General features: G+C 44.6%; 1 protein-coding gene across 3 annotated transcripts in view; it reads left to right on the top strand.

The window, feature by feature from the left end:
• Positions 1–5,497: 5,497 nt before the first annotated feature.
• cdc42bpb (CDC42 binding protein kinase beta (DMPK-like)) overlaps positions 5,498–27,900 on the top strand; it is a 38,253-nt gene continuing 15,850 nt past the window's right edge. The window contains exons 1-20 of one of the 3 annotated variants that reach the window (XM_030344619.1): positions 5,500–6,302; positions 10,718–10,809; positions 12,512–12,595; positions 12,980–13,075; positions 13,325–13,473; positions 15,584–15,677; positions 15,908–16,108; positions 19,820–20,068; positions 20,527–20,767; positions 21,057–21,170; positions 21,856–21,989; positions 22,430–22,672; positions 22,955–23,065; positions 23,436–23,689; positions 24,288–24,393; positions 24,604–24,728; positions 25,183–25,288; positions 25,628–25,690; positions 27,232–27,380; positions 27,700–27,797. In XM_030344619.1, coding sequence (XP_030200479.1) covers positions 6,128–6,302; positions 10,718–10,809; positions 12,512–12,595; positions 12,980–13,075; positions 13,325–13,473; positions 15,584–15,677; positions 15,908–16,108; positions 19,820–20,068; positions 20,527–20,767; positions 21,057–21,170; positions 21,856–21,989; positions 22,430–22,672; positions 22,955–23,065; positions 23,436–23,689; positions 24,288–24,393; positions 24,604–24,728; positions 25,183–25,288; positions 25,628–25,690; positions 27,232–27,380; positions 27,700–27,797 — 2,884 coding nt within the window. In that variant the 5' untranslated portion in view covers positions 5,500–6,127. Of the gene's footprint in view, positions 6,303–10,717; positions 10,810–12,511; positions 12,596–12,979; positions 13,076–13,324; positions 13,474–15,583; positions 15,678–15,907; positions 16,109–19,819; positions 20,069–20,526; positions 20,768–21,056; positions 21,171–21,855; positions 21,990–22,429; positions 22,673–22,954; positions 23,066–23,435; positions 23,690–24,287; positions 24,394–24,603; positions 24,729–25,182; positions 25,289–25,627; positions 25,691–27,231; positions 27,381–27,699; positions 27,798–27,900 lie in introns of all 3 variants that reach the window. The other 2 variants (XM_030344621.1, XM_030344620.1) reach the window with 2 other exon arrangements.

Genomic DNA, 27,900 nt, shown 5'->3' with positions numbered 1-27,900 from the left:
CTATCACTGCACAGACCCTCTTAGAACCCCACTAATAAGTACATATAGTTCCCAAAAGTCCCAAAAATAAGCATTAAAGGGCTTTATTTAAAATAAATAAATATGTAAATTATGGCAAGCTGGCCCGGGCCAATTAAGGAGATGCAGAGGACCTGAGGAACTGGTGGAGAAGCAGGGCTTAAATAGCCTGCTTCTCCAGTCATTCAGGGCTCTCCCAGCCCGGTCGTCGTGGGTGACGGGATTCCTCCCACCCTATTCGTGAAGCAACACTTTAGGCAATGCAGCCTCCTACGTAAGTACTGACATAGGAGGCTGCATTGGCTAAAGTTGTTTGGATGCACAATGTTTTGTAACAAGGAGAGGCAAAGTTGTGCATTACAATGCAAACACAGCAATAATTGGCACCAATATGGCGCACTTAGAAGAGCAATCAACAACTGAATAAATGCAAGGTATAGCCTATCGGAGACTGGCACGCAATCAGTGCACTTGCGAATGAAAGCCTGCAGTATGACCGATCGTGTAACATTATTTTAAATTTAAAAGATAGCCTCTTACCTTAAGTTTGAATAGACCCAAAGTGTGTGAGCAATACACTCGGGTTTAGCTTTCGCTTGCTAGCTTGGCAAAAAGTAACATATTTGTGAATAAATGTTTTGAATTCTGAATACTGGACATGGTGAGCTTCAAAACATTTAAGTGACCATTAGTGATAATAAAATATATAGGCTATACATTTTTTCTTTTGACAAAATTTGAGACCCCCTCAAATGTTGCTTTTGAGGCTTTTAGGGGGTTTCATTGGTAAATCGGGGGGGTCGAGCCCCCCTGGACTCCGTATTTCGCACACTGGTCCTGCCTGCATATAGGCTGAACTCGACTTTACTGTTACAAATAAACAAATGGTGAGCAATAATGCATGATAATGCATAATAATTAGTGCACGATCAATATGCAATAGGATTGTTATTACGTTTTGTATGCGGCTGCCGATGTCAGGGAACATTCAGCATTGTGTTTAAGGTTTGAGCTGCACATGGGGCGACCCCGTTCGGAACAATAAGTGTAGACAGAGGGTCTGTTTAACATTCTCAGAGGAAGGGCACCAGCCTGAGAACCAGAAGCAAAGAGTATTGTGTGGTTCAGACAACCCTGGGAAGCAGAACACGTCCAGTAAGCCAATACAGTCATCGGTTCAGCTAATAGGCGTTAACAGTTCTCTACTGGCATGACTCACTCATGACCCCTGACCTCTAAGATATGAGGCTTGAAATGTAATGTAGCGCATAAACCAACACATTAAAGCAACTATCTGGAAAACATAACAATATTTAGTATTTAATTATTAGGCAGAGACTTCTATGAAAACGACTTACAGTGAGTTCAGATACACACAATCCATGAGCAGAGAGGGTATGGGGGCATCTTGCTCAAGAATGAAACAGGTAGACTGTTGACATTGGGGGTTTAACCTTTCGGCTGGGAGGAAAACCCTGGCAACAAGTGGTTTTCAACCTCTAACCCAAAGCACAAACGGATATTCAAGGCACAGCAACTTAGGAATTAAGTAAGTAAGATAGTATACGTTTTAACAATATTTCACACAGTCAACTGTCAAAAACCCCCTCAAATGGATACAGGTTACTTCATATCGAACAACCTTTCCTCCTTCTCATTTAACTTGATCAAACCTCCCATTTCTGGAAACCAGTTTTGAGTGTTAATGACTAATGCCTATGACCTTACAGAAAGGTTCTTATCTTTAATGTGTTTAACTGCCTCATTGCAGTGGCGCCCCAGACATTTTTAATAGCGGTGGTAGGTAAGTAAAACTATGGTAAGGAATGAAACAGGTAGAGTGTTGACATTGGGGGTTCAAACCATGAACCTTTCGGCTGGGAGGAAAACCCTGGCAACAAGTGGTTTTCAACCTCAAGGCACAGCAACTTAGAAATTAAGTAAGTAACATAGTATACGTTTTAACAATATTTCACCCAGTCGACTGTCAAAAACACCCTCAAATGGATAGGTTTTAAGCATTAATGACTAATGCCTGACCTTACAGAAAGGTTCTTATCTTTAATGTGTTTAACTTCCTCATTGCAGTGGCGCCCCCAGACATTTTTAATAGCGGTGGTAAGTAAGTAAAACTATGGTAAGGAATCACCTATTGAAATACTTTGATTTACTATACTTACACTTTGATTTGATGATTTACTTTTACACTTAATGTGACTTATTACCTGATGTGCATAGACTAATACCGGTTCAGTTAACCTTTTGAGTTCCACAACAATCCTTTGTTATGTATCTATATTATACATGCGTTAGGCTATTACTTGTTCTTCAAGTAGGCTGTCCTTTTCCTTAAAAAGACAAAAATTCAGCTTTCATTTAAATGACTGATTGTAGGGAACATTACATTTCCTGGGGCTATGAATGGCTATGAATTAGTTAATTTTGTCCAACAAGGAATCCACACCCTAGGAAAATGAAAATTATTGATTTAAATGAATAATATATAATGTTAAATATAAGAATGAAGCAAATTAAGCCTCAGCAGCAGAGGTGAGGGAGGCGTCCAGCCATTGAATGAGGGTGCCGCTCTGCCGGGCCACCCCTAGGGGGCGCCACTGCTGCATTGGTCTGATATTGAGTATGGTTGATGGAAGCATCACAACTATTGGTACTCCGCAACCAAAGGCTTGAATCTTTCCTCTAGTTGTATAATAACTAATCATTTCAAATGTAATATTCCATAAATCTAAATAGTACAAGATCCAAGTGAAAATTTATAAAGGACAATACTTTAAAACTTTTATTTCACACATCATCACACATCGATCACACGTTGATCACACATTATCCAATAATCATGCAGATTCTTTGCCAGTTTGGGGTTACGGAATACATTCATGATTCAGAAAAGCACCAAAGGTAGAAAAACATTTAATTAAATGGTTAAACTTCATTTAATTTCTTTCGCCACTAGGTGGCGGCAATGTTTGGTCTGTGGTTTTGAGCCAAACTGTAAGACAACTGTCAGTTTTTTTTTAGTATGGCAGCTCTCTCTCTCTCTCTCTCTCTCTCTCTCTCTCTCTCTCTCTCTCTCTCTCTCTCTCTCTCTCTCTCTCTCTCTCTCTCTCTCTCTCTCTCTCTCTCTCTCTTTCTCTCTCTCTCTCTCTCTCTCTCTCTCTCTCTCTCTCTCTCTCTCTCTCTCTCTCTCTCTCTCTCTCTCTCTCTCTCTCTCTCTCTCTCTCTCCTCATACCTCATCCTAAATATAATACAGTTAACACTATAGACATCAACCTATATATAATTCAGGCGAACACTATATGCCTCACCCTATCTATTTACTCCGATTTCCTGGCTGGGATTAATACAATACATCCCTTATATAATACTGCAGACCCCACCCTAATATATATATGACCATATCACCCAACATCAACACATACCCACACACTCTTTGCAATCCGGACATAGTGTGGGCATGTCAATGCAGATCATGTCTTCACAAACCCACCTCCCCCTCCTCCTCCTGAACCTCCACCTCCCAACACCTCCTCGTCCTCTTCAACCACCACCCCCCCTCCTCCTCTTCCTCACTCTCCACCTCCTCGTCCTCTTCAACCACCACCTCGTCCTCCTCCACCAGCTGCTCCTCCTCCCTCTCAACCTCCTCTCCTCCACCGCCCCCTACTTCTCATTGTCCCGTCAACCTCGTCCTCCACCACCTCCTCTACCTCCCTACCTCTACCTTTTTGTAGCGGAGCCCATGTCAGAATAGGCAGCATATTACACGCACTCACACACACACACACACACACACACATACACACACACACACACACACACACACACACACACACACACACACACACACACACACACACACACACACACACACACACACACACACACACACACACACACACACACACACAGACAGACAGACAGACAGACAGACAGACAGACAGACAGACAGACAGACAGACACACACACACCTCTTGTTATGTCTGACTTTTGTAAACATGTTCTTCATATTTCTGCTGCACCACAACAAACCAACCACTCCCAAACCAAACCCTGCTTGCTTCACCCACAGGCTCCACCCTCCTCAGGAACTAATCCGACAGAGTGAAGTTGTGACAACAATTCAAAAAAATATATTCTAATAATTGTCTTTCTTATTTGTTGGATTACAAATCATAGTTCACACATCATTCCAATTGCCAAATTAAATCTTTAAATCAAATTTGATTTGATCATTTCAATAACATTAATGGTTTTCCATACATTTAGGGGAGGGTGTTACATGACGTTGTGTTGTTGTGTGTCTCGTTATACTGCAATGGAGACGGATGACAAAAGATTTCTTCACGGATCCGCTGATTATACTGGTGGTGAGGTCAACACCACCCTGTTCCTAGTGCCTGTCAATCACGCCGTGACGTCCTATATCCCAGGCGTTTCCGGTGTGGGAGGCGGGAGCTACTCCCTGGCCAACCCTCTCATTCCAGAGCCAGGGAGAGACAGGCGCGTCAGGTTAGTTGGAGCTAGTGCTAATTACTATTCCTTCAGTGATTGGTATTTCAAAGTAAAAGTTCAGTTCAGGTTTTCTCCCCTATCTTTTTTGTAGAAGCAGTGGAAGCAAATTTGTTTCAACAATGACACATTTGTAGATAAAACCTTTATGTAACATTCTAATCTAGTAGCCCTCTAATCTAGTTTGGAGGGCTGCTCAGGTTGTTGTGTTTGGTCTCAAACTGAATCTTTGAAAAAAGTGTAGGAAGATATCCTTGTTGTTTAATATTATGGATGCTTCTTCTTAAAAGATATCAAGCTGGGACGTTTATCCAAAGTGAATTTCAATGAGCGCATTCAACCATGAAAATACAACCCAGAAATGGCAGAATCCTGGGAGTAAATTACGAAGTTATATATTAACTTTTCCTGGGCCAAGATGGAAGATTGCATGTCCCAACAGATGAGTTTTCGGTCTATGACATAAAATGTGTGTGGGGTTTCTGTTTTCCTGATGTCAGTGGGGATCACGTCCCACCATCGTGGAGCAAGGATAGCAAACAATCGAGAGACCTAATGAATGTCGCTTCGGTGATAAAGTAATGAAATCATATCTCCCCAAACGTTTCAAACGTTTAATTAAATTGCATAGGTTGGATAACTTTTTACTGATCTGGTTTATATATCAGTTAGCCTATATATTATAAATAAAACCAAAAAGTATATAATGTGAATCTTGTTAAAAGTGCTGTACACCCCATATGACAAGGAGATCATCTTGGTGTATAATCATGTATCTTCAGAGCTAAAGAATTATATCATATATTTATGCATTAACTTTTTAAAATGTAGATAGATGGCAAGATTTTAGATAGCAAACAAACATTATTTTTTATTACTTCCCTGAAAACTAGGAAAATACTTTGGACTTTTACTTTTGGAAATGAGACCGGAAGTCATCCTTTATTGCGGACGCTTGCGGTAGTGGGAGCTCGCTGGGGAGAACCTCAGCCATATTCCGCTGCCTGCCGAGCCACACCGGCAACCGATGTGGAAGCCATCAAAAAGGGCCACATTTCCTGGAATACATGCACGTTTAGATTTAGTGTGGATGTACTCCTCCGATTCCACGACGTGACGACACGTTGTGGAAATGCTCCCGAGCTGATAAGAAGAGGAACGGACGGTCGCCGAGCAGCCCAGTAGAGACTCGACGGCGGACTCGCCTGACATCCCGTATTCCCTAAACGGAAAGTACAGATTTACCGGGATTAAAGCAAATGTTAGATTCCTAAAGCCTCGAGGCTGGATAACTCCGAACGGCGGCTACACAGAAACCCGACTACTAGGCGGATTCAGAGGCGCTCGACATCATGCCGGGATTATGATTTAAGGTGAACACCAGCTAGCCGTGCTGCTAGCCTTTATAGCAAGTTGGGAGTCGGATCCCGAGCCGACCTCCACAACTAGTTGAGGCAGCGTTCAGGGAAAAAAGGGGCTGGGTTCTTGACATTCTCCGGTCCCTGAGTCGGGAAGGGGTTTCGCTGCGCGAAGAAGGGAGTGGTTGTCAGCCGAGACAAGTGAGAAATTGCCCGAAAATGTCAGCCAAGGTGCGCCTGAAGAAGCTGGAGCAGCTGCTCCTGGACGGACCTCGGCACAACGGGACGTGTCTGAGCGTGGAGACCCTCCTGGACGTCCTCGTCTGCCTCTACAACGAGTGCTGCAACTCGCCCCTCAAGAGGGAGAAACACGTGACGGACTTTCTGGACTGGGGTAAGTTGTTGGCCTTAAATGGCTGATAAGCAGCCATGGCGTTAATACTCCCAAACCCCGGGATGGTGGTGTTATCCTGTGCCCAAAGCCTTGTGTCTACAGCCAGATACATAAGATGCTTGTGCGCACGGAAGCCGCAGCAAACACACAGATTAACCCCATGTCCACTAGTCTAGAGATTATACCTCTTGTAATACATATCTGCTATTCGGATCAGGCCGCTATGGGCCATAAAAGTCGATGCCATCGTAATTGTGTCACGGCGTCCTACTTCCGGTTCCCGGATGACTACACTGCCCTGACCAACACAGCTCGGGAGGGAGGATGTGCTGTGGGAGTGTTGGCAGCGCATGTTTACTGGCTGATGGTCGGTGTAGAATACTACGGTGGTCTAGAGAACATAATCTCTCTTTCTTGGCACCCAAATGGACACAGAAAAGAGAGGGACTGCACGGTTATTTACCTATTGACCCAGCCCAGCTTGTCATTTTAAACTGGCTGGGTGATTCTGCAGTTAGACAGGTGAAACCACCAGGTTGGTAACATCAGTCAAACAGGTACGGTCAGGTAGCTCTACTGTAGTAGAGGTACGAGCACCGGGTATCTACAGCAGGTACGAGCACCAGGTGACCTCGGTAGGACAGGTGAGACCACCAGGTCTGTAACTACAGTTGTACAGGTGAGGTAAGGTTACTCTAATGTAGGACAGGTATGAGCACCAGTTAACTACAGAAGGACAGGTATGAGCACCAGTTAGCTATAGAAGGACAAGAATGAACACCGGTTAACTTGAGTAGAACAGGTGGAACTACAGTAGGACAGGTGACCCTACTCTAGCACAGGTACGACCAGGTTACTCTCCGGTAGAGTAACCTGGTTTACCTGGCCCAGTATTGCTTGCTGGGTTGGCGAGGGACTGGTTAAAACCCTCTTCTGACTAATTGTGTCGCATCTATATTCCAACTATAAACCATAAGAAACATGTTTCCCCTGGATGGTGTGTGTGTCACGGCACCACAATAGGCCTATCCTAATTCCTGGGGTGGGGGTAGGAGATGCTGGTTCGAAAATCCTGTCCATTTACTCAGTCCATTTATAGACGCAGTTATCAAGCTCAGCTCTGAAACCATCTGGGTGGCTCCACCACAGATTATGTAGGCTATGGTCAGATGAATATAGGCTTGCCTTAGTAGCCTAGCACAAAGAGATTATTAATCCACAGTGTATGACACAGCGTTGGCTGCGCTGGATCTAGGGGCTGAGAATTACATGGCTAGGAGTGACCTTTAGAATCTTGTTTTCTGCATTATGTTAATGCTACATAGTCACTCTGGACCTGTGTAGTCAAAATATTGAATGTTAATGTAACCATTGTCCCCTATGTGTTGTGTACTGGAAACCTAATGGTAACTTCCACTCAACCCCCTTCGGAGCTGCCATTAAGGCTGTTGTTAAATCATTAAGCAGGAGCTTACAGCCAAAGTAACTTGCAGTGATATTTTTCATCTGCATGCCTTTAATGAGCAGGTTGGGTTGAGCCATATTGCTCAAAGCATGCCTGCAGGTCGACTGAGGAGTACTGCAAATTTGCTTAATGGCATACCTCAATTATTGCACTAAATACAAGAAATCAAGTAACTTCAAGATGACGCAGGCCTAGTGTTTGGTAACAGTTGTACAATTATAGCTTTGCAGCTGAGCCTGACAGAAATCCCATGTGAAATAGTTTGTTTACATTTGGTATTGTCATTGAGATTGATTCATCATTGTTGCCGTGCAAAATCAAATTAGAAATGGGAAGCGTTGCTACTTATAGACCCTGATAAACGACTCTTTCTCTGTTTAAAACACTTATTAAAAGTTATTCTTCCTGGTTCGTGCATTACACACACAACAACCTTCAGATGTGGGAGTTCATTCAACCCAACCACAGAGAGTTGTTGTCCTGCTCGCTCGACTCGTAGAACATGGAATTAACACAGGCCCGGTTGGGGGTTGGATTCCCACTAGGGCCGCCCAGAATGACAACACATGCACTCACATTATGAAACGCCCACCAATTGTGGCTTTTTTATTATTATGATGTAGCTTTTAAATATAATCTTTCATGAGACGATTTTGTCCGACGCGATTAACTAAGCACAATCAAAGCTTCCAAAAACAATTGGGAGTAACTACATCAAATTCTAAGTGCTCCGCCGCTATGTTTCTAGAAAAACAACTTGATAGAGTGCAGCCAGAGTAGTGATAGACTGCTGGTAAATATATCAGACCTCAGGTCCCTAATAGACTGAGAACAAAACGCAAAGGGAGAGGCACTCATTAATGACCCCATTACAGGAGCCCTGTTGTGGGAGGTTGCATACTGTCTGAAATTGAGTTTCGAAAACACAAACCATCTAATTCATCTATTGCCCTTATGAGAAACTTGCAGTTAAAATGTATCTTGAAACATTATGCAAGCGTATTAAGGCTAAGCAGATGTGTTTTTACCATATTATGTCTAAAGTATTTCTGACTTGTATACTGAAACGACAACACCAGTCAATTCTGCCCCAGGTAGGACCTGGATGGCAACCAATGATTCTTTGACTCATCCCTCATATATCCAATCAAGTTGGGGCATGTCAAAAATGTGCAACACCCACCAAAAACAGCTTGGTGGACTTGAAGTGAGACCTGGTCTGGTGTGTGTGTACATAATATGTAGAGACTTGAAGATAGATAGATAGATAAATAGATAGATAGATAGATAGATAGATAGATAGATATGAATCATTAACACAAATAATACACTAACATTGGGTGATGATGCTGGTTAATCAAACCAGCAGCAATTCTGTCGTGTTGTTGAAAGATTACTATATTCTTGCTTCTGGATTCACGGTTGGTTGATCATTGACAGTGGGTGTGGTGGCCCTCACCTCAATATATTTTATTTATTTAACCAAGCCTTATTTAGCTTTTATGTTCTCCTTCATGGGTAGGGCAGACACAGCTCTGTGTCTACCCAAGCCAGCGGCTGGGCCATGACTGCAGGCATTCACCAGTGCATGCAAAGCTCCGTAGGAGCTGACGTCTGGATGAGATGTGTTGGGGAGGGGGGGCAGGCACAGCCGGAAGTACATTATGTACTGTATACACGGATCACATGACACGACAGGCGGGCACAGAGCCTGTATTAGTGTGTCCCTCGAGGCCACGCCCTCTTGTGACACGGCAGGAGTCGAGGTCTGAGTGGAGCTAAAGTTAGCAATTTAGCATTAGCAGCTTAAAAAGGGATATATGGTCAACTTGCCGCTTAGTGCCAGTCCCAACGTGACGTAATCATCGGGGCTCTAGTGTGGGACTCTTGTATCTACATCAGGGCCTTTATTCTTCCCAGCACACTCAAAACACCCAAATTAGGGCTGTGCTATGATGTCCTCTTTTTCTCCCTGTCACATCCCCCGATCAAACATGGCTGATATCGTACATCGGAGCATTCCTACGCCTGAAGTCGAGAAACGCATGCAGACACTGGGTCGGACAATAAATAGGGTTCACCTCGCCCTGATAAACCAGTCACACATAGGACTTGGTGTGTCGGTCTGATGTTAGGGCACAGCACACTGAAAGCATGCATGATTTACACCCTTTCATGCTATGTATACGTTGATACGGCAGATACATAGTCAAGTGATTCCCATCAGGTTTTGTACGACGGACCGGTCCACTAGTTTTATAAAATGTCCACAGACCGGTTAGGCGAGAAAGAGAAAGGCAGGCACAATGTGTTGGCAGCCCCATGCCATTATTAAAGATGGATGTGTGTTATAATTATAATAATTTTCAGTATAATTTTTTAAGTATAATCTTTGAGTATTTTTAATATCAACAATCTTACATTTCTTCTGATATTTGCTTGGCTCAGTCAAAAATGATTGTCATACTATTTACTTGTAGTACATTTTCCAAAGCTTTGACAAAAGTCCCATGACTTGGATCATTAAATAACCTATAATGACTGTAAACCAAAGTCACATATTCAAGTAAACTCATTGAAATTGCCTAAGTTTTCCAATAACCTTTTTTTCCTATATTCTATTTAGCATTAAGCTATAACAATTTTAAACTCATGCCGACTTGCATTTAATTTATTACTCAATAACATTGTGTACTTGTAACTTGTTGGCACAGAAATCTTAATGCAGATAGATCTGTATTCTATTCTTCCATTTATTTTTCTTTCAGAATTTTATAAGATCAATTGAAACACAACATCCAAGTCAGTCTCAGTGTCTCGCTCTGTAAATAGCTCAGTGTCAACTTTATAATTCAAGCTTCATCAATGGTTTCACACAGTGACCAGAACGGCCCACAGTAGTAAAGAGTGTTGTGTTTGTGTTTGAATTCATTCTCTGTGTCGTCCACAGTGAAACCCTTCACCACCACCGTGAAGGAGATGCGGCTCCACCGTGACGACTTTGAGATGCTCAAGGTGATTGGTCGAGGAGCTTTCGGAGAGGTAAGAACCAGTAACGGGCCGAGCAATGTGATTGGTTGAATGCCACTGTTGGCACAGGCAATCGCCTCCCTGAGCTCAGGCTTATTAATGTTGTTGCCAAGAAGCTAGTCTATTTTCTATCTCTGGCATAGTACTTGTGGATGTTACCACACATTATTTACTAGTTGGTAGTACAACGTGTAGAATTTACTAGCTTACGGTATTGGACATTTTGGTTTACGGTTAGGGTATGTAAAACACATTTTTGTTTACTATTAAAGGTATTCTTAACCTCCGCTTCTCCCTCTCTTCCGTCTCTATTCTTCCTGTCTACTATTCAGGAAGTGCAGCCAGATAACGCTTGGCCTGCATTTCCTGTTTACAATGGACAAGGCTTCCCAGTTTCATTATGCTGTGTCGGTTCTCAGAAACTAGTTCAGTCATGATTGGTTGTTGAGAGGAAATATGATGTAAATTACACCATTAAATACATAACCCAATCATATTCGGCTGTTAATTAAAGTAAGCCTATTGAAGCTAGCACCGAGTTGTGTTGGTAGGGGTGCTGACATACACTTAAAATAATCCAACCTCCTGCTTTATAATAGAAGACTGGGTTGTACTGTAAACTAGGCAGCTTGAAGCTCTTAATTTGGCACAGGTCTAGCTAGCTTGGCAGTAGGCTAATGCTACCGCTATGGGCTAGCTTTGTCAGAGTTTTACATTAGGCTATGGACTAGTGTTCTTAGCTCTGCCTTAGGGTGAATGCTAGCTAACACATAGCTCTACTAACGTCTTTGGGATAGCTTCCTCAGGCCTTTACATCACTCAAGTAGACTTAAGATAGGTTAGGTTTGGACTGGGGGAGGGTATTGAAAGGGTTTGGATAGTGTAGAGTATTGTGGATTCACCAGGAGGAAACCATCTGTCAATAATTAAACCATGATGCTCTTTGATCTCACCTGTAAATCGTTTACCTACACCCCTCACACTTGGTTTAACCGCAACTCTGTTGTCTGACTTTAGCTAACTAACATGTTTATCCAGTCTTTAGCTAACTAACAATTATATACACCCAATTCTCAGCCGTCCTTTTAGCACGATTCCACTTGACGTGTGTGTGTGTGTGTGTGTGTGTGTGTGTGTGTGTGTGTGTGTGTGTGTGTGTGTGTGTGTGTGTGTGTGTGTGTGTGTGTGTGTGTGTGTGTGTGTGTGTGTGTGTGTGTGTGTGTGTGTCTCAAGCAGGTCAGGCAGGTCAGGCTCAATGACTGTTCCTCTGTCCATAAAAGGAGAGCGAGACCAGAGAGGGGGAGAGAGACCTGCCATATATAATGGCAAACAATGCTGCAAGTTAGCAGTGATGGTTTAAACAGCAACAGTGAGGAACCAGAGTGATATAAAGAGAGAGAGCTGCCCCTTTTATGTTCTTACACGCATGGAGAAGAGTGATAAAGTGTTCTAGTGATGAAGAGTGTTGTGGTGGTCAAGAGTGTAGTGGTGAGGATGAATTGTGGGGTGGAGAATGAGGTGATCTGTTGATTACGTTATGTTGAGGAAGACTGCATTATGGCGATGAAGAGTGTACTAGTGAAGAAGAGTTTTATAGTAATGAAGGGTGTTGTGTGTGTGTGTGTGTGCAGTGGGATGGAGGCGATTGTGTGTTTTGACCAAGTGTTTTTTGTGGGGATTGAGAGTTTTTCCTCATGATGTATGTGTGTTCCAGGTTGCCGTGGTGAAGATGAAGGAGACTGAGAGGGTCTACGCCATGAAGATCCTCAACAAGTGGGAGATGCTGAAGAGAGCCGAGGTAACGCACGCACTCGCATGCACACGGGTGCACAAGCTGCCTGGTGCTGGCGCCCACACATCTTGTTTGTAGTCTTCTCGGCCAGGTACCAACTGTACCCATAGCACAAACTATCGCTTTGTCCCAATGGTTACATTTCTTTGTTGAACAGACCTATGTTTAAATTCCCTTACATATGAGGGTACAACCTTATAACATGCATATGCTGAGTCAAGAGTCCTGGAATTGTAGCTATTAAATGTGGACCTGCTGTCAATGTTGTGTTGGCAAGTAAAAATGTGTTTAAAATGGTATGCTTTTTTCATTTTGGATGTTGATGATATCGGTGGTGGTTGGAGTGGTGATGCAGCTGGTGATGATGGAGGCCTTGTGTTGTCTTTTCAGACGGCTTGTTTCCGAGAGGAGCGTAACGTTCTGGTCAACGGAGACAGCCAATGGATCACGGCACTTCACTACGCATTCCAGGACGACAACTACCTGGTCAGTACACAGATACTACTATTAGTACTACTGTAAATGCAACCAATGGAATACTAGGATATTCTTGAATTTCCTTAAACCTGCGACAATTACTGTAGTACAGGAATATAAAGATGTTGCCCGTAAACATAAACCAAACATCACTTGTTCTCAGGTATTTAGAAAAATGAATGTCTAAGGAGTGACACAGTGACGTAGCAATCGTATTCAATCTCTTTAGCCTAAGGAAGTGTGTTTCTGTTTCTGTAGTATCTGGTGATGGACTACTATGTGGGCGGCGACCTTTTGACCCTGCTGAGTAAGTTTGAGGACCGTCTGCCGGAGGATATGGCTCGGTTCTACGTGGCCGAGATGGTCCTGGCCGTCCACTCCATCCACCAGCACAACTACGTTCACAGGTTCGAGTCCCACCTTTCTCACTGTATGCTCCACCTCACTACAAAGAAAAACCGAAGTATCTGCGTCAACAGTGGAACTGAGAATAAAAGCTTTAAAGTGGTTTGACTGTCCAGTAGGGCTGGGCGATATACCGGTAGTAAAATTTATACCGGTATATTTTTGAAAGAGATATGTAGTTGAGACAATATCGCCATATATTATTTTGATATTGCCTTGCCAGCGCTATTTTATAAGGCCGACCGCTGCTCTCCAAGCCTAAAAGCTGCTCAATCCCGCCTCTTACATGTACGTAGTGTTCTCCCACCCACGTTACACGTCACAACAAACTTTGAACAAAAACATGGCGGACACAGTGGTAGAATACGGAACCCGCTAAGGGTCATTGGGAGCAAATATAATGTTTTTAACGTTTCTCGTGAGCACGAGAAAGTATCTGGTGCTCTCGAGAAAGTATCTGATATGATTTTAGCTTGTGTGTCCAGCCAATTGTGCGTGTCGATGAGGAATTTGATGTACAAAATAATCCCCAACATTATTTACCGTTGGCCCTTAAAATGCACATTGCATTTTTCAAACTATGAATGGCTGTAAAGGCAAAACAACGGCAGTACAACATCAAAGTGCAGCACCCAGTGTTTCAATTTAGATATCATGTTTTTTTTCAAAAATCAAGAATAATAATGTAACTGGTTTACAATTAAGATGTCCATCTCTTTAAAAGTTTTGATTTTGAGATAAAAAAAATACCAAGGCAGGCCGCTGTATCTGCATGGGGAAAACGCATCATCTGCCTTTTGGATTCAAAGATCAAACCATGAGACTTTGTGACAACATAAAACATAGATCCACAAGTTTTTTTTGTGTCATGCCAAAAATTGTGAGTTGCTGCGGTTTGTTTTTGTAGTGCAGTGCACTAGCATAGCCTCCACATGGACAGGCACTTACGTAACGCTCACTGCACTGGTAGCACTGGGGCTACAAGCCCTGGCGCTCCCAACCATAGACGTTAGGCGCACCTGTCATTTATGTAGTTTTTTTATGTAGATACTTTTTTAAGGGGGCTTAGCACCACAGCCGTAGTGCTGGTTTAGATTGATTTGAATTAAGGATACTTAATAAATGGAATCCAGCAATCAAAATTGAACACTTAACATTTGCTGATACATTTGGCAAGTAGGCTGACTTGGGCTTTTTCTGACCTTAAAATTACAGACATCTTTAAATATTTAACTAAAGAACAGCTTCCATTTATGGAAATTATGTTTCCATAGTAAGCAAGAGTGCACATTGTAAGTCTGAATATTTAAAGTATCAATAATACCCCCTTTAAAATGGTACATTCCCCCGGAAACACCCCTATAAATGTGCAATGGTAGGGCCAGCCCCCTCTCGCGTTGAGGAATAATGATGAAGAACCGGTAAATTCGCAAGCAGTTTCTGTCATTACTTCATTTTAACACATCTTATTTAATAGACTAATTAATAAATGATCCAACGCAGAAATTAATCTGAACACTGCACATCCTGAGTGCACTAATTAGCGAATGTACAAGGGAAGGACTTCGATATTAATAATGTTTTAAAAAATTGCACCAGATGGGGAAATATTTCCGCTAGCACAAACGCTCCAAATTGTATACTTTTAGGTTGCACAGATTCAATTTCAGGAGAATATGCGTCCAAAACGTTTGCAATTTCGATCCCTGTAATTTGCAACATGGTTTTGCATTGTAGCAAGGGGTTGTAGGACTGAACAGAAACTGGAGGACTATTTGGGTGTGTCTCTTTCAACTTCCTGTTACAGCTTCCATACAGGAAGAGGCCTCTTCCTGGAGGGAATGTCCTCTGGGAAATGTAGTTTTGTACTGGGCAGTTTTCCAGCTTCCTTCAACGATACCTCTCCTTAATATAATTACAGCAGTTTAATACTATACTTAATATTACGAGAAAGTATTAAGCTTTTCTTTATATACCTAGATATAACTAGAAGCTACTAACCCCCTCCTTCATTTAACTCCAAAAGATAAACCGTCATCCTTATATAACGACATCTATATAATCTATACTCTATGATGTTTAGTTCTATATATTGTATTCAATGTTTTCCAGGGACATCAAACCAGACAATGTCCTGTTGGATGTCAACGGCCACATCCGCCTTGCAGACTTTGGCTCCTGTCTCAAGATGATGAAGGACGGCACGGTAACACACACACACAGACAAAAACACACACATATGAACACACGTACACAAGCGTGTACGTGTGTTCATATGATGAACACACGTGAAAAAAAAAAGTCTGTACCCTGTGAAGGGGGATGTGACTGTGGTGAACACAACATCACAGTCCAAACAAAGTGACCCTGTTCTTTTCTGTCTCTCTCAACCATCATCATAGAACTACAACTGTAATGGCCGCTCTTTGCTTCCAGGTCCAGTCTTCAGTCGCCGTGGGGACTCCAGACTACATTTCCCCTGAGATCTTGCAAGCCATGGAGGACGGCATGGGGCGCTATGGTCCGGAGTGTGACTGGTGGTCCCTTGGGGTCTGCATGTACGAGATGCTGTACGGAGAGACCCCCTTCTACGCAGAGTCCCTGGTGGAGACCTACGGAAAGATCATGAACCATGAGGTGAGCCCCCTTGCTGATCGCGGTGCCTCGCAAACATACTGTGATTATCTGTTTACTAAGTCATACGCATATGAACACACATTACCCACAAGACTTCTTACCGTCCCCACTAAGACTACATAACACATCTTACTATCTCACTAATACACCTTACTGTCTCACTAATACACCATAACACCCCTTACTGTCTCACTAATACACCATAACACCCCTTACTGTCTCACTAATACACCATAACACACCACACTGTATCACTAATACACCTTACTGTCTCCACTCATACACCTTACTGTCTCACTAATGCACCATAACACACCACACTGTATCACTAATACACCTTACTGTCTCCACTCATACACCTTACTGTCTCACTAATGCACCATAACACACCACACTGTATCACTAATACACCTTACTGTCTCCACTCATACACCTTACTGTCTCCACTCATACACATAACACACCTTACTGTCTCACTAATACACCTTACTGTCTCACTAATGCACCATAACACCCCTTACTGTCTCACTAATACACCTTACTGTCTCACTAATGCACAATAACACCCCTTACTGTCTCACTAATGCACCTTACAGTCTCACTAATACACCTTACTGTCTCACTAATACACCTTGCTGTCTCACTAATACACCATAACACCCCTTACTGTCTCACTAATACACCTTACTGTCTCACTAATACACCATAACACACCTTACTGTCTCAGTCATACAGCATAACACACCTTACTGTCTCACTAATACACCTTACTGTCTCACTAATACACCATAAAACACCTTACTGTCTCCACTCATACACCTTAACACACCTTACTGTCTCAGTCATACACCATAACACACCTTACTGTCTCCACTCATACACCATAACACACCTTACTGTCTCAGTCATACACCATAACACACCTTACTGTCTCCACTCATACACCATAACACACCTTACTGTCTCAGTCATACACCATAACACACCTTACTGTCTCCACTCATACACCATAACACACCTTACTGCCTCCACTCATACACCTTACTGTCTCACTAATACACCATAAAACACTTTACTGTCTCCACTCATACACCTTAACACACCACACTGTATCACTAATACACCTTACTGTCTCACTAATACACCATAACACACCTTACTGTCTCAGTCATACACCATAACACACCTCACTGTCTCACTAATGCACCATAACACACCTTACTGTCTCCACTCATACACCATAACATACCTTACTCGAGCTAGCTCTCGTAGAGTGTAGGTTTCCAGGACAGTCTGCCTCTCCACGGAGCTCGTCCTAGTTGAGCTGCTATTTAAAAACTCTTTCAATCTATGAAAAAAGCTCCCCCGGTGGTACAAGGCCCATTTTTTTCTTTCTTCCTGTCACGTCATCTTTATTTATATAGCATGTGCATGCTACTTGCTACATATAGCGTTCTACATAGAGCCTGCTGCATATAGCATAGCTTAGCATGCTGTATCGTCAAACTACATCGCCAAGCTACAAATAGCATGCTACATTGGCAGGCTACATAATATCGTTTTCTAGATAATTATGATGAAACATTCAAAATAGCCTTATTTAGATTACCACCTTAGTACCTACCTTGTGCATGCCTTATTTCTCTACCAAATTTGTACATATTGTGTTTAAATGATATTTTGTGATATCACTTGCATCTGGACTGGGCTGCACCAGATATGTGTTAGTTTGTAGCTAAAGCCCTTATTAAGTCCATAGTGAACATTAATTCATTTCAGACTGCCACTATACTTAATTTGATTACAGCCCGAAACGCGCAAATATTGTTCTCACTGGTAACACCTTAGTAATGCGCTTCAGTTGCTTCAGAGGTTAGACGTGACGATCACCATGTTGTTACAATCACCAAGTTACGATGTAAACTAGGAGGTGCATGAGAAGACCAGAGAAGAGTTTACTGTATGATTGGTTGTACAATTATTTTAAATTTAGAATTGCTTTTTTTTTTGTTAAAAAGGTAAACCAGCACAGCATCCTTACAGGCTGGTACTACATGAATCTGTTCAGTGTGCTTTTATTATTATTTTTTGTGGTACATACAGCTAGGGCTGGCCCGAATTATTCAAATATTCTAATACTCGTTCGGAAAATTAGTATTCAAAGCTTAAATCAGTATTCGGAGCTTCGTTTTTTTTTTCTTTCACGTACGTGACGTTACCAGAGCAAGGGAGGCAAACTATAAGCGTCAGCTACACCAAGCAGAGAAGCGAGAGAGGTGGAGGAAGAATAGATATCTTGTTTCCCTTTACTTTATAACACAACATTAGCGGGATCTCTGGAGGAAAAGTAATACTTAAAACCTTAGCTTAGTTGTTTGTTTACGTTCGCTGTACAGCGCCGCGCCAATCAACTGTGACTGGCTTACTGCAGAGCGTGAGCGTCTTGGGAATACCCGGTCAATATAATGGATATAATATGGACACATAAGACAATCAATATTCTGTATTTGTTATGGATTTATTGTACAAATTCCCTGAAAAGATGCACGTTCCAGGATGAATTGAAAAGCTCCCGTAAGGGCTGAGATGGCAGAACAGCTGATTTGGAACGGAGCAACAGCTGTTCGCTTTCACGGGGAAAAACTAAGGAACTTCAACCTACTTAGGCCTACTAATTAACGTTCAAAAGCTATTAAATCTTCAACAAAATATGCAGATACTGTCAAAATCGGTTCCAGGGAGTATATAGGGATTATTAATGTTTTTGATTTTTTTTTCTGGAACGAGTATTCGAATATTCGCTCGGAAAAACCAACGAGTATTCGAAGCTTGAAAAATGGCATTCGGGCCATCCCTACATATAGCAGGCAACATGAGCGTCCTACATACAGCCCGCTACACCGACGTGCTAGCATATATTTAGTCTTTCTCCATTCAGCATGCTACACCGTCGTGAAGGTTGTGAGGGGAAGAGGATGTTCTGTCCATGCAGCGTGCCTCATCGGTGTGCCACATTCAGCAAGCTACATGGTTAACATGGTAGTATGAGGTAGAGGACCGGCTGTGTCTCATATCAGCTACATGGGTGTGCTACACACAGCATGCTACATGGGCATGAAGGTTGAAGTATAAGGGTTAGGAGGCCGTCCGCCTTGGGGTGTCCTCATCCGATCTCTGCTCTGACTGCCCCAATTTCCCCTCACTGTCTTCTACTTAACAGCGTTTGTGCCTGCCTGTATACATATTAGTGCTGTCAGTTAAACGCGTTATTAACGGCAATAACGCAAACAGATTTTAACGGCGTTAATTAAAAAAATATATAATAATCTTTAGTAGTCAGTAGCCTGACTGCAATGTTCAAGGCAGTATGTTTGTATGTTCATCGTTTAATTGCACTATAGGCTTTTTTTTTGTATCGTCCTGTTTTGATCAGTATATGCCAATGTTGTTATCAATAAAAAAACATTTGCACAAGGCAAATGAAATCAAGGGATATTTAGCATAGAAAAAACATTTGCGATTAATCGCGATTGCTCGCGATTAATCGCAAGTTAACTATGACATTAATCGCAATTAAATATTTTAATCGCTTGACAGCACTAATAAATATCTGTCAATATACGTGTTCCTGTCTCTGTGTATATGTGTTTCTGTGTCTGCACATGTTTGTACGTTTCCTCAGAATCCTAACGTCTCCGTCTGTGTTTTCAGGAGCGTTTCCAGTTCCCCTCCAGTGTGTCGGACGTCTCGGAAGACGCCAAGGACCTCATCCAGAAGCTCCTCTGCTCCCGGGACCGCCGCCTGGGCCTCAACGGCATCTCCGACTTCAAGAACCACCCGTTCTTCAAGGGCATCGACTGGGAGCACATCCGCTCCATGGAGGCACCCTACATCCCCGATGTCTCCTCCCCCTCCGACACGTCCAACTTCGACGTGGACGACGACGTGCTCAAGAACCCTGTAAGTCCACGTCCAAGGAGACAGTAGACCCAGGAGACACTAGACCAGGGGGAGACTAGACCAGGGGGACAGTAGGAAGAGGAGAGACTAGACCAGGGGGACACTACACCAGGGGGACACTAGACCGGGGGGACACTAGACCGGGGGGACACTAGACCGGGGAGAGACTAGACCGGGGAGAGACTAGACCGGGGAGAGACTAGACCGGGGAGAGACTAGACCGGGGAGAGACTAGACCGGGGAGAGACTAGGCCGGGGAGAGACTAGGCAGGGGAGGGAGGAGGCAGGGGAAACACACTGGACCAAGTAGATGCTAGTCACGCTGGGACAAAAGGTTGTTACGTTATTCTTACTTGCTTGTATTTACTGTGTGTGTGTGTGTGTGTGTGTGTGTGTGTGTGTGTGTGTGTGTGTGTGTGTGTGTGTGTGTGTGTGTGTGTGTGTGTGTGTGTTCCCAGGAAATCGCCCCCCCTACGTCTCACACGGGCTTCACCGGTCAGCACTTGCCCTTCGTAGGCTTCACCTACACCACAGAGAGCTGCTTCTCCGACGGGGGCAGCGCCGGCCTCGGAGGGAGGGAGGCCGGAGGGGTGAGGGTGGGGGAGGAGGGGGGGGAGGCGGGGCAGGACGTGGAGGTCTTTGAGAAGAGGATCCGTCGACTGGAGCAGGAGAAACTGGAGCTGAACCGCAAACTACAAGGTGAGCAACGAAAGACACACACTCATAGAGGGAAGGCGAGCTCAGCCACGATGGTGCACAAACACACAGCTGCACAAACATACATGTGAAAACACACATATATGCAAAAACGCACATATGCAGAAACACACCAACACGCATGCACGATACACAAACACTGAGAAACCTACAGACTGACATGCACGCACATGCATATTCATGTGCATTCCAGTTAGCACATTGTGTTTTCTATGGTAGACATAATATCCACCCATATTATATCTACTAAATGGTGTGTGTGTGTGTGTAGAGTCCACACTGGCCCTGCAGGCCCCTGGTGGGGGCAGCGGGGGGACTCTGAGCCGAGACAAGGAGATGAAGAAGCTCAACGAGGAGATTGAGAGGCTGAAGAAGAAGCTGACGGGTGCGTAGAACGTACCTAACTGTCATACTGAGGGTCAGGACACTGACTTATACCAGCTTCAATTTCTCTGAGGTTTCGAATGTTGAGAATTTTAATATATAATAATATTAATATTATTTTTCCCATCGTTAGAAATGTAGTACAATATATATTTTTTTCGATATCTTAATTTCGTGACGGTAAAATACCATTTGAGGACAATAAAAAATAATAGAGAATGTTTGGCCATTCACGGTGGTCTCTCCATCACGCCTCTGAACACATCTGAAGTCTGTCAATGGGGCGTGTCACTTCCTCCCACGTCCTCCGGTAACCTTTTGACCAATCAGTGTTTCCGGGGGCAGATGCTGCAAGCACCTCTCACTCTGTTAGAGTTCCGGCTCGTAACCATGGAAACGCCTCCTTCAGTCACGATCCCATCCATTTATATCGGCGGGGAGATTAGAAATGGTTATTTTGTGAACACAAGGCCAAACAATCAAATCTGTCTCGGAGAAGCCTAGTTTGCTTTATAATGGAGAAAATCATGCGTTATGAATGCCAAAAACTGCCAAAAAAGAAAGCGTATGTACCCTGAATGTCATAATAGTTTGTCTCCTGATAATGATGCAGTATGATGATGATCAATGATCTATACATGATGGTCGATGATTGTAACCCGCTTCCTGCTCTCACTGTATCCTAGACTCTGATAGGCTGGAGCAGCAGCTGGAGGACGCCGTGACTCTGCGTCAGGACTACGAAAGCTCCGCCTCCAAACTCAAAGCCCTGGAAAAGCAGGTCAAAGCCCTGAGACAGGAGAAAGATGAGATCCATAAGGTACCTGGTCAGCGGTTCGATCCCTGTCACAAAAACTATCGGGGGGGTATGTCCAACGGTTAGGGATTCAAGCCCTGCATGTCACTCCTGCTTTCCTTCTCATCACTTTGTCTCTCTCCCTGTCAAACTCTTGTTTTCTTTCCTCCTCCTCCATCTCTCCTCTCTCTCTTGCTCCTCCCTCTTCTTCTTCCTTCTCTCTCTTCCTCCTGCTCCTCCCCGTTCCTCCTCCTTCTCCCTCTTCTCTCCTCCATTCTTGTGAACCTTCTCTTCTCCTCTTCCTCCTCCTCCTCCTCCTTCTCCCTCTTCTCTCCTCATTCTTGTGAACCTTCTCTTCTCCTCTTCCTCCTCCTCCTCCTCCTCCTCCTTCCCCCTCTTCTCTCCTCATTCTTGTGAACCTTCTCTTCTCCTCCTCCTCCTCCTCCTGCTCCTCCCCTGAGCAGCAGCTCCTTGACGCCCTGGAGCGCCTGCGGTCCCAGACCAAGGAGCTGAAGGAGGCCCACTCCCAGAGGAAGCTGGCCCTGCAGCAGTTCTCTGAGCTGTCGGAGCGCATGGCCGAGCTGCGCTCGTCCAAGCAGAAGCTCTCGCGCCAGCTCCGCGACAAGGAGGAGGAGATGGATGCCGTCAGCCAGAAGATGGACGCCATGCGGCAGGAGATCCGCAAGACGGAGAAGGCCCGCAAGGAGGTGTGTGTGGGGAGAGGGTGTCCCTGAGGGGGTTTACTATGAACTGGTTTACAGGCTCCTAGTGGATCTGAGTTGGTTCGTAATGTTAAAGTGGATCTGAACTGGTTAAGTCTAAATCTGAGCTGGTTTAAAAAGTCATAGTTTATCAGAACTTGTTAAAATGTTATTGTTTGGGCTTGATAAGAATGTAAAATACAACTTTCTGTGTTTCAATATAATTCAGTATGTAAGGCTTTAGGTTCCAGCGTATGACAGTGTTAACGCTCTCTGTGTGGTTCCCAGCTGGAGTCCCAGTTGGAGGAGGCGCGGGCGGAGGCGTCTAAAGAGAAGAAGCTGAGGGAGCACAGCGAGGTGTACTCCAAGCAGCTGGAGTCGGAGCTGGAGATGCTCAAGGTGGGTGGCGTCTAGTCTGCCTTCTGAAGGCCAAACCACTGCTTCTCAAGATGAGATCACACGTCGGGGTGACGGAGGGACATCTTCTTCTTTGTCTGCCATTCACATAAATGTTAATTGGTCCCTTCCCCTTCACGTTATGAAGATGTAGCTAATGTCCACATATGACATTTGGCCACTTCTGCGAGACTATTCTCAGTATGCGCGACAATAAACGCAACGGCATAGACCCAGGGCGCCCCAATGACGACAATACAATAAAATACGATGCAGTCTTTTAATGTCCGCATGGGGAGATTCCACCCAGGGAATAACACCGGTCGGTGGCTAACACCTCTGTGGTTCCCCCCCCCCCCCCCCCCCCCCTCAGGTGAAGCAGGGCCGTAGCACAGGGCGGAGCACCGCCGGCAGCCCCGAGTCCCAGCAGGAGCTGACCCGGGTCAAGTCTGAGCTGGACAAGAAGGCCCTGTTCTACGAGGAGGAGCAGCTGAGGCGGGAGGCGTCCCATACCTCCGAGCTCAAGAGCCTCCGCAAGGAGCTGCAGGACTCTGAGGGGCAGCAGCTGACCATGCACAAGGAGCTGATGGTCCTCAAGGACAAGCTGGAGAAGACCAAGAGGGACCGGTACGTCTGGCTGCGGTCTGGGGAGGGCAGGCTAGGGTCTGGCTAGGGTCTGGCTGAGCTGGTCTGGCTAGTCTAGTGTACTTGCGAGGCTAAGCTAGGTTCAGTATGGCTAGATCTGGATATGCTAGGCTAGGTATGGCTACGGTAGGCTAGGTCTGGCTTAGCTGGTCTTCCTCGTCTAGGGTACTTGCTAGGCTGAGCTAGGTTAGATATGGGTAGATCTGGATATGCTACGCTAGGTATGGCTAGGTCTGGCTTAGCTGGTCTGGCTAGTCTAGGGTACTTGCGAGGCTAAGCTAGATTAGTTATGGGTAGATCTGGAAACGCTAGGCTAGGTCTGGCTTAGCTGGTCTGGCTAGTCTAGGGTACTTGCTAGGCTAAACTAGGTTAGATTTGGCTTGATCTATATATGCTAGGCTAGGTATGGCTAGGGTAGGCTGGGTCTTGCTAAACTGGTCTGGCTAGTCTAGGGTACTTGCAAGGCAAGATTTGGTATGGCTAGATCTGGCTATGCTAGGCTAGGATGAGCTAGGTGAGGCTAAGCTATGATGGGTTAAAAATGACAACATGTACTGTGTTTCTGTTTGTGTGTGTGTAGACAAGTAGAGAGTGAGGAGGCGCTGGGGGCGGTGAAGGAGAAGTACGAGAGGGAGCGCAGCATTCTGACAGAGGAGAACCTCAAGCTGACCTCAGAGGCCGACAAGGTACGACAAGGAGGACCTGTCAATCATGTTGAAGCTGACGCCGGCAATGTTTTCGCCGCAGTAAACACAGCAGAAGTATTATACCATCTCCCTTCCTATCTCTGTTTCTCGCTCTCTTCCATATTTCTCCTCTCTGCCTCCCTCTCTCTGTCTTTGGATCACTCTTTCTCTTTCTCTCCGTCTCTCTGTCTCTCGGTCTCTCTCTACCAGCTGGCCAGCTTCGTGGATAAGCTGACCGATCAGAACCGCCAGTTGGAGGATGAGCTCCAGGAGGTGGCGTCTAAGAAGGACAGTGTGGCGCACTGGGAGGCCCAGATAGCAGAGATAATCCAATGGTGAGACCAGTTGACCAGACCAGTGCACCACACCAGTTAACCTTCAGTGTACCAAACCAGTTTAAATACAAACCAGTTCACCACACCAGTTTACCAAACAAGTTGACCAAACCAGTTAAAATATACGACAGTTTACCACACTAGCTTACTAAACCAGGCTACCAAAGCATTACCAACCAATGCCTTTATATTCATTCTATCATTCTGTATTCAGTATATAGCTTTGATTTAGGTTAGTGTTAATTATACATGTAGCCCTGTGTACTCAGGGCGAGAGATAAGAATACTATATTCACACATGTTGTTGTGTGCTAGGTTAGTGTTATGAACCATGTTAACCTGTGTGCTAGGTTAGTGTTATTAAACGTGTTAACCTGTGTGCTAGGTTAGTGTTATTAAACGTGTTAACCTGTGTGCTAGGTTAGTGTTATTAAACGTGTTAACCTGTGTTCAGGGTGAGCGATGAGAAGGACGCCCGGGGCTACCTCCAGGCGCTGGCCTCCAAGATGACGGAGGAGCTGGAGTCTCTACGGAGCTCCAACCTGGGATCCAGGACCCTGGTAACACACACACACACACACACACACACACACACACACACACACACACACACACACACACACACACACACACACACACACACACACACACACACACACACACACACACACACACACACACACACACACACACACCAATGTACACACACACACACACACCAATGTACACACACACACACACACACACCAATGTACACACACACACACACACACTAATGTACACACACACACTCCTCTCAGTCGTATAATATGTGGCTACCTTTTCGGTTCGACGGGTAGTATTTCAGGTAGCGTGTTGACACGTGTTGCATGCTTTGTGAAATTGAAATGCCTCCTCAGCAACTATCTGGAGTGGCCACGCCCCCTAAGAGGCCCTTGCCTCCTATTGGTGGGGACAAAAGGGTGAGTGAGCCAGGCACGGGTCTCCAAGCAATCCATATAGGTTACTGCTCTGAACTGGATTCTGCTTGCATGCTCATAGGCTGAGCTGTCTGTCATTCACAAAGTGGTTGTGATCATTGTCTGATCATTCTGATCAGACAACCGGCCATTGTGTCATATCCCAGTGTGATACTGAGCTACTTAAAGTTAAGTTATGTTGGCCAGTGATTGCTAATTTCTTTTGAGTATAGGTTTAGTCAATGTAGGGTTTGGATAGTTAAGTCTAGGTTTAGGTTAGTTCATTTTTCGTTTTCATAGTTACGTTGCAAGATATATTAGTGTTAGTTTAGCTTATTCTTTGGTAAAATAGATTAAGATGGAATCAGTAAAATTTAAAAGTTTTTCAACTCATTCTGCAGACGCTTTTATCCAAATTGTATGTGAAGGCAGACTTGTTAAGGAGAAGGTCGGGTTATGGGGCATCTTGCTCTAGGGGGCCTACAGGTAGACCCCAACGTTTGGGAGTCAAACTCCCTAACCCCTATACTATTCTACCCCGCTTTAATGCATACTGAGCATCAGTCAGTCTTCAATACGTACTGAGCATCAGTCAGTCTTCAATACGTACTGAGCATCAGTCAGTCTTCAATACGTACTGAGCATCAGTCAGTCTTCAATACGTACTGAGCATCAGTCAGTCTTCAATACGTACTGAGCATCAGTCAGTCTTTAATACGTACAGAGCATCAGTCAGTCTTTAATACATACTGAGCATCAGTCAGTCTTTAATACATACTGAGCATCAGTCAGTCTTTAATACGTACTGAGCGTCAGTTTTTAATACGTGCTGAGCATCAGTCAGTCTTCAATGCATGCAGAGCATCAGTCAGTCTTTAATACGTACCGAGCGTCAGTCAGTCTTAATACGTATTGAGCGTCAGTCAGTCTTCAGTACGTACTGAGCATCAGTCATTCTTTAATACATACTGAGCATCAGTCAGCAGCAAAGGCCACTAAGGAAGACAACGAATTAAAGGGACCATTGTGCCTCGCCTCTTCTTATCAACGATCACAGGGTATGCTGGTGGCTGTTCTGATTGGCTGAAAGATCCTTGGCTGTTCCAATTGCCTGACCTAAACAATAAAATAGGAAGCAGAGGTATTTCTGCTTGCTGTTTCCTGTTTCCTCCGGCCTCCTCCTCCTGTGGTCAGAGTGTTCTAACATCACCATGGCTACCATCCATCACTCGGGCTTCTGTACCACCTGCCGTGTGTGAGACACTGTATTGAAGAGGTTCTGACCTTCTTGCATTGTTGTACCTCTGATTCCACACGCATCGTTCTAACACTATCAACATCGGCATGCGATATCAATGTCCTTGTGAACGTTTGCAAGTGGGGTCCTCTGCCACAGTTTGGGAAAACTCTTGTGTGTTGACCTGTTTCTTACCGGTTCTAACTGGTTATGGCTGGTTCTTACTCCTGGTCTGCTTCTACCCAATCCTGACTGGCTCCCACTGGTCCCGGCTGGTTCTCACTGCTTCCGGTCTGGTTTTGTATAGGACCCGCTGTGGAAGGTGCGTCGCAGCCAGAAGCTGGACATGTCAGCCCGGCTGGAGTTGCAGTCGGCTCTGGAGGCTGAGATCCGGGCAAAGCAGCTGGTCCAGGACGAGCTCCGCAAAGTCAAGGCCTCCAATATCTCCTATGAAAGGTCAGTCTGGGGTCCACAGCAGCGACGGTGGAGACGAGTCTGTGCAGCGTTCAGTGCAGGGTCAACAGGCTGGGCACTGGAGCTGCACGGTGACCCTGTTTTCTGTGGCTGAAAATACGCAACACAAACTTGCATCTGTTGCCCCACACATCGATTTAACCCCAGCGGCATCTTCCTATATTATCAGTGTGCACATTGTGCTACACTTTGTTTTGCTTGTGGGTAAATTCGTTAAGGACAAGGAGATCTATGGGCCTCACTGTCTATCTCTGCGTCTCACCGTCGGTCTCTGTCCGTCCCTTTGTCTCTGTCTGTCCAGTAAACTGAGGGAAAGGGAGGAGAAGAGCAGGGACATGGTGGAGCAGCTGGAAAACATGAAGACGGAGCTGGAGGAGAGCCGCTCACGCTCCGATAAAGGTACACATTCTCTTCCTTCTCCTCCTTTTCCTTCAGCTCCTCTAATTACCAATCCAATGTAGCTACTGGCCCAAGGCCAGTCGCCAATACCAAACTGTTGTCA

This window comes from Gadus morhua, chromosome 21, assembly GCF_902167405.1.
Source record: "Gadus morhua chromosome 21, gadMor3.0, whole genome shotgun sequence".
NCBI classification, from domain to species: domain Eukaryota; kingdom Metazoa; phylum Chordata; class Actinopteri; order Gadiformes; family Gadidae; genus Gadus; species Gadus morhua.
The sequence above is the reverse complement of the archived record's forward strand: the minus strand, read 5'-3'. Positions and strand labels throughout refer to the sequence as shown.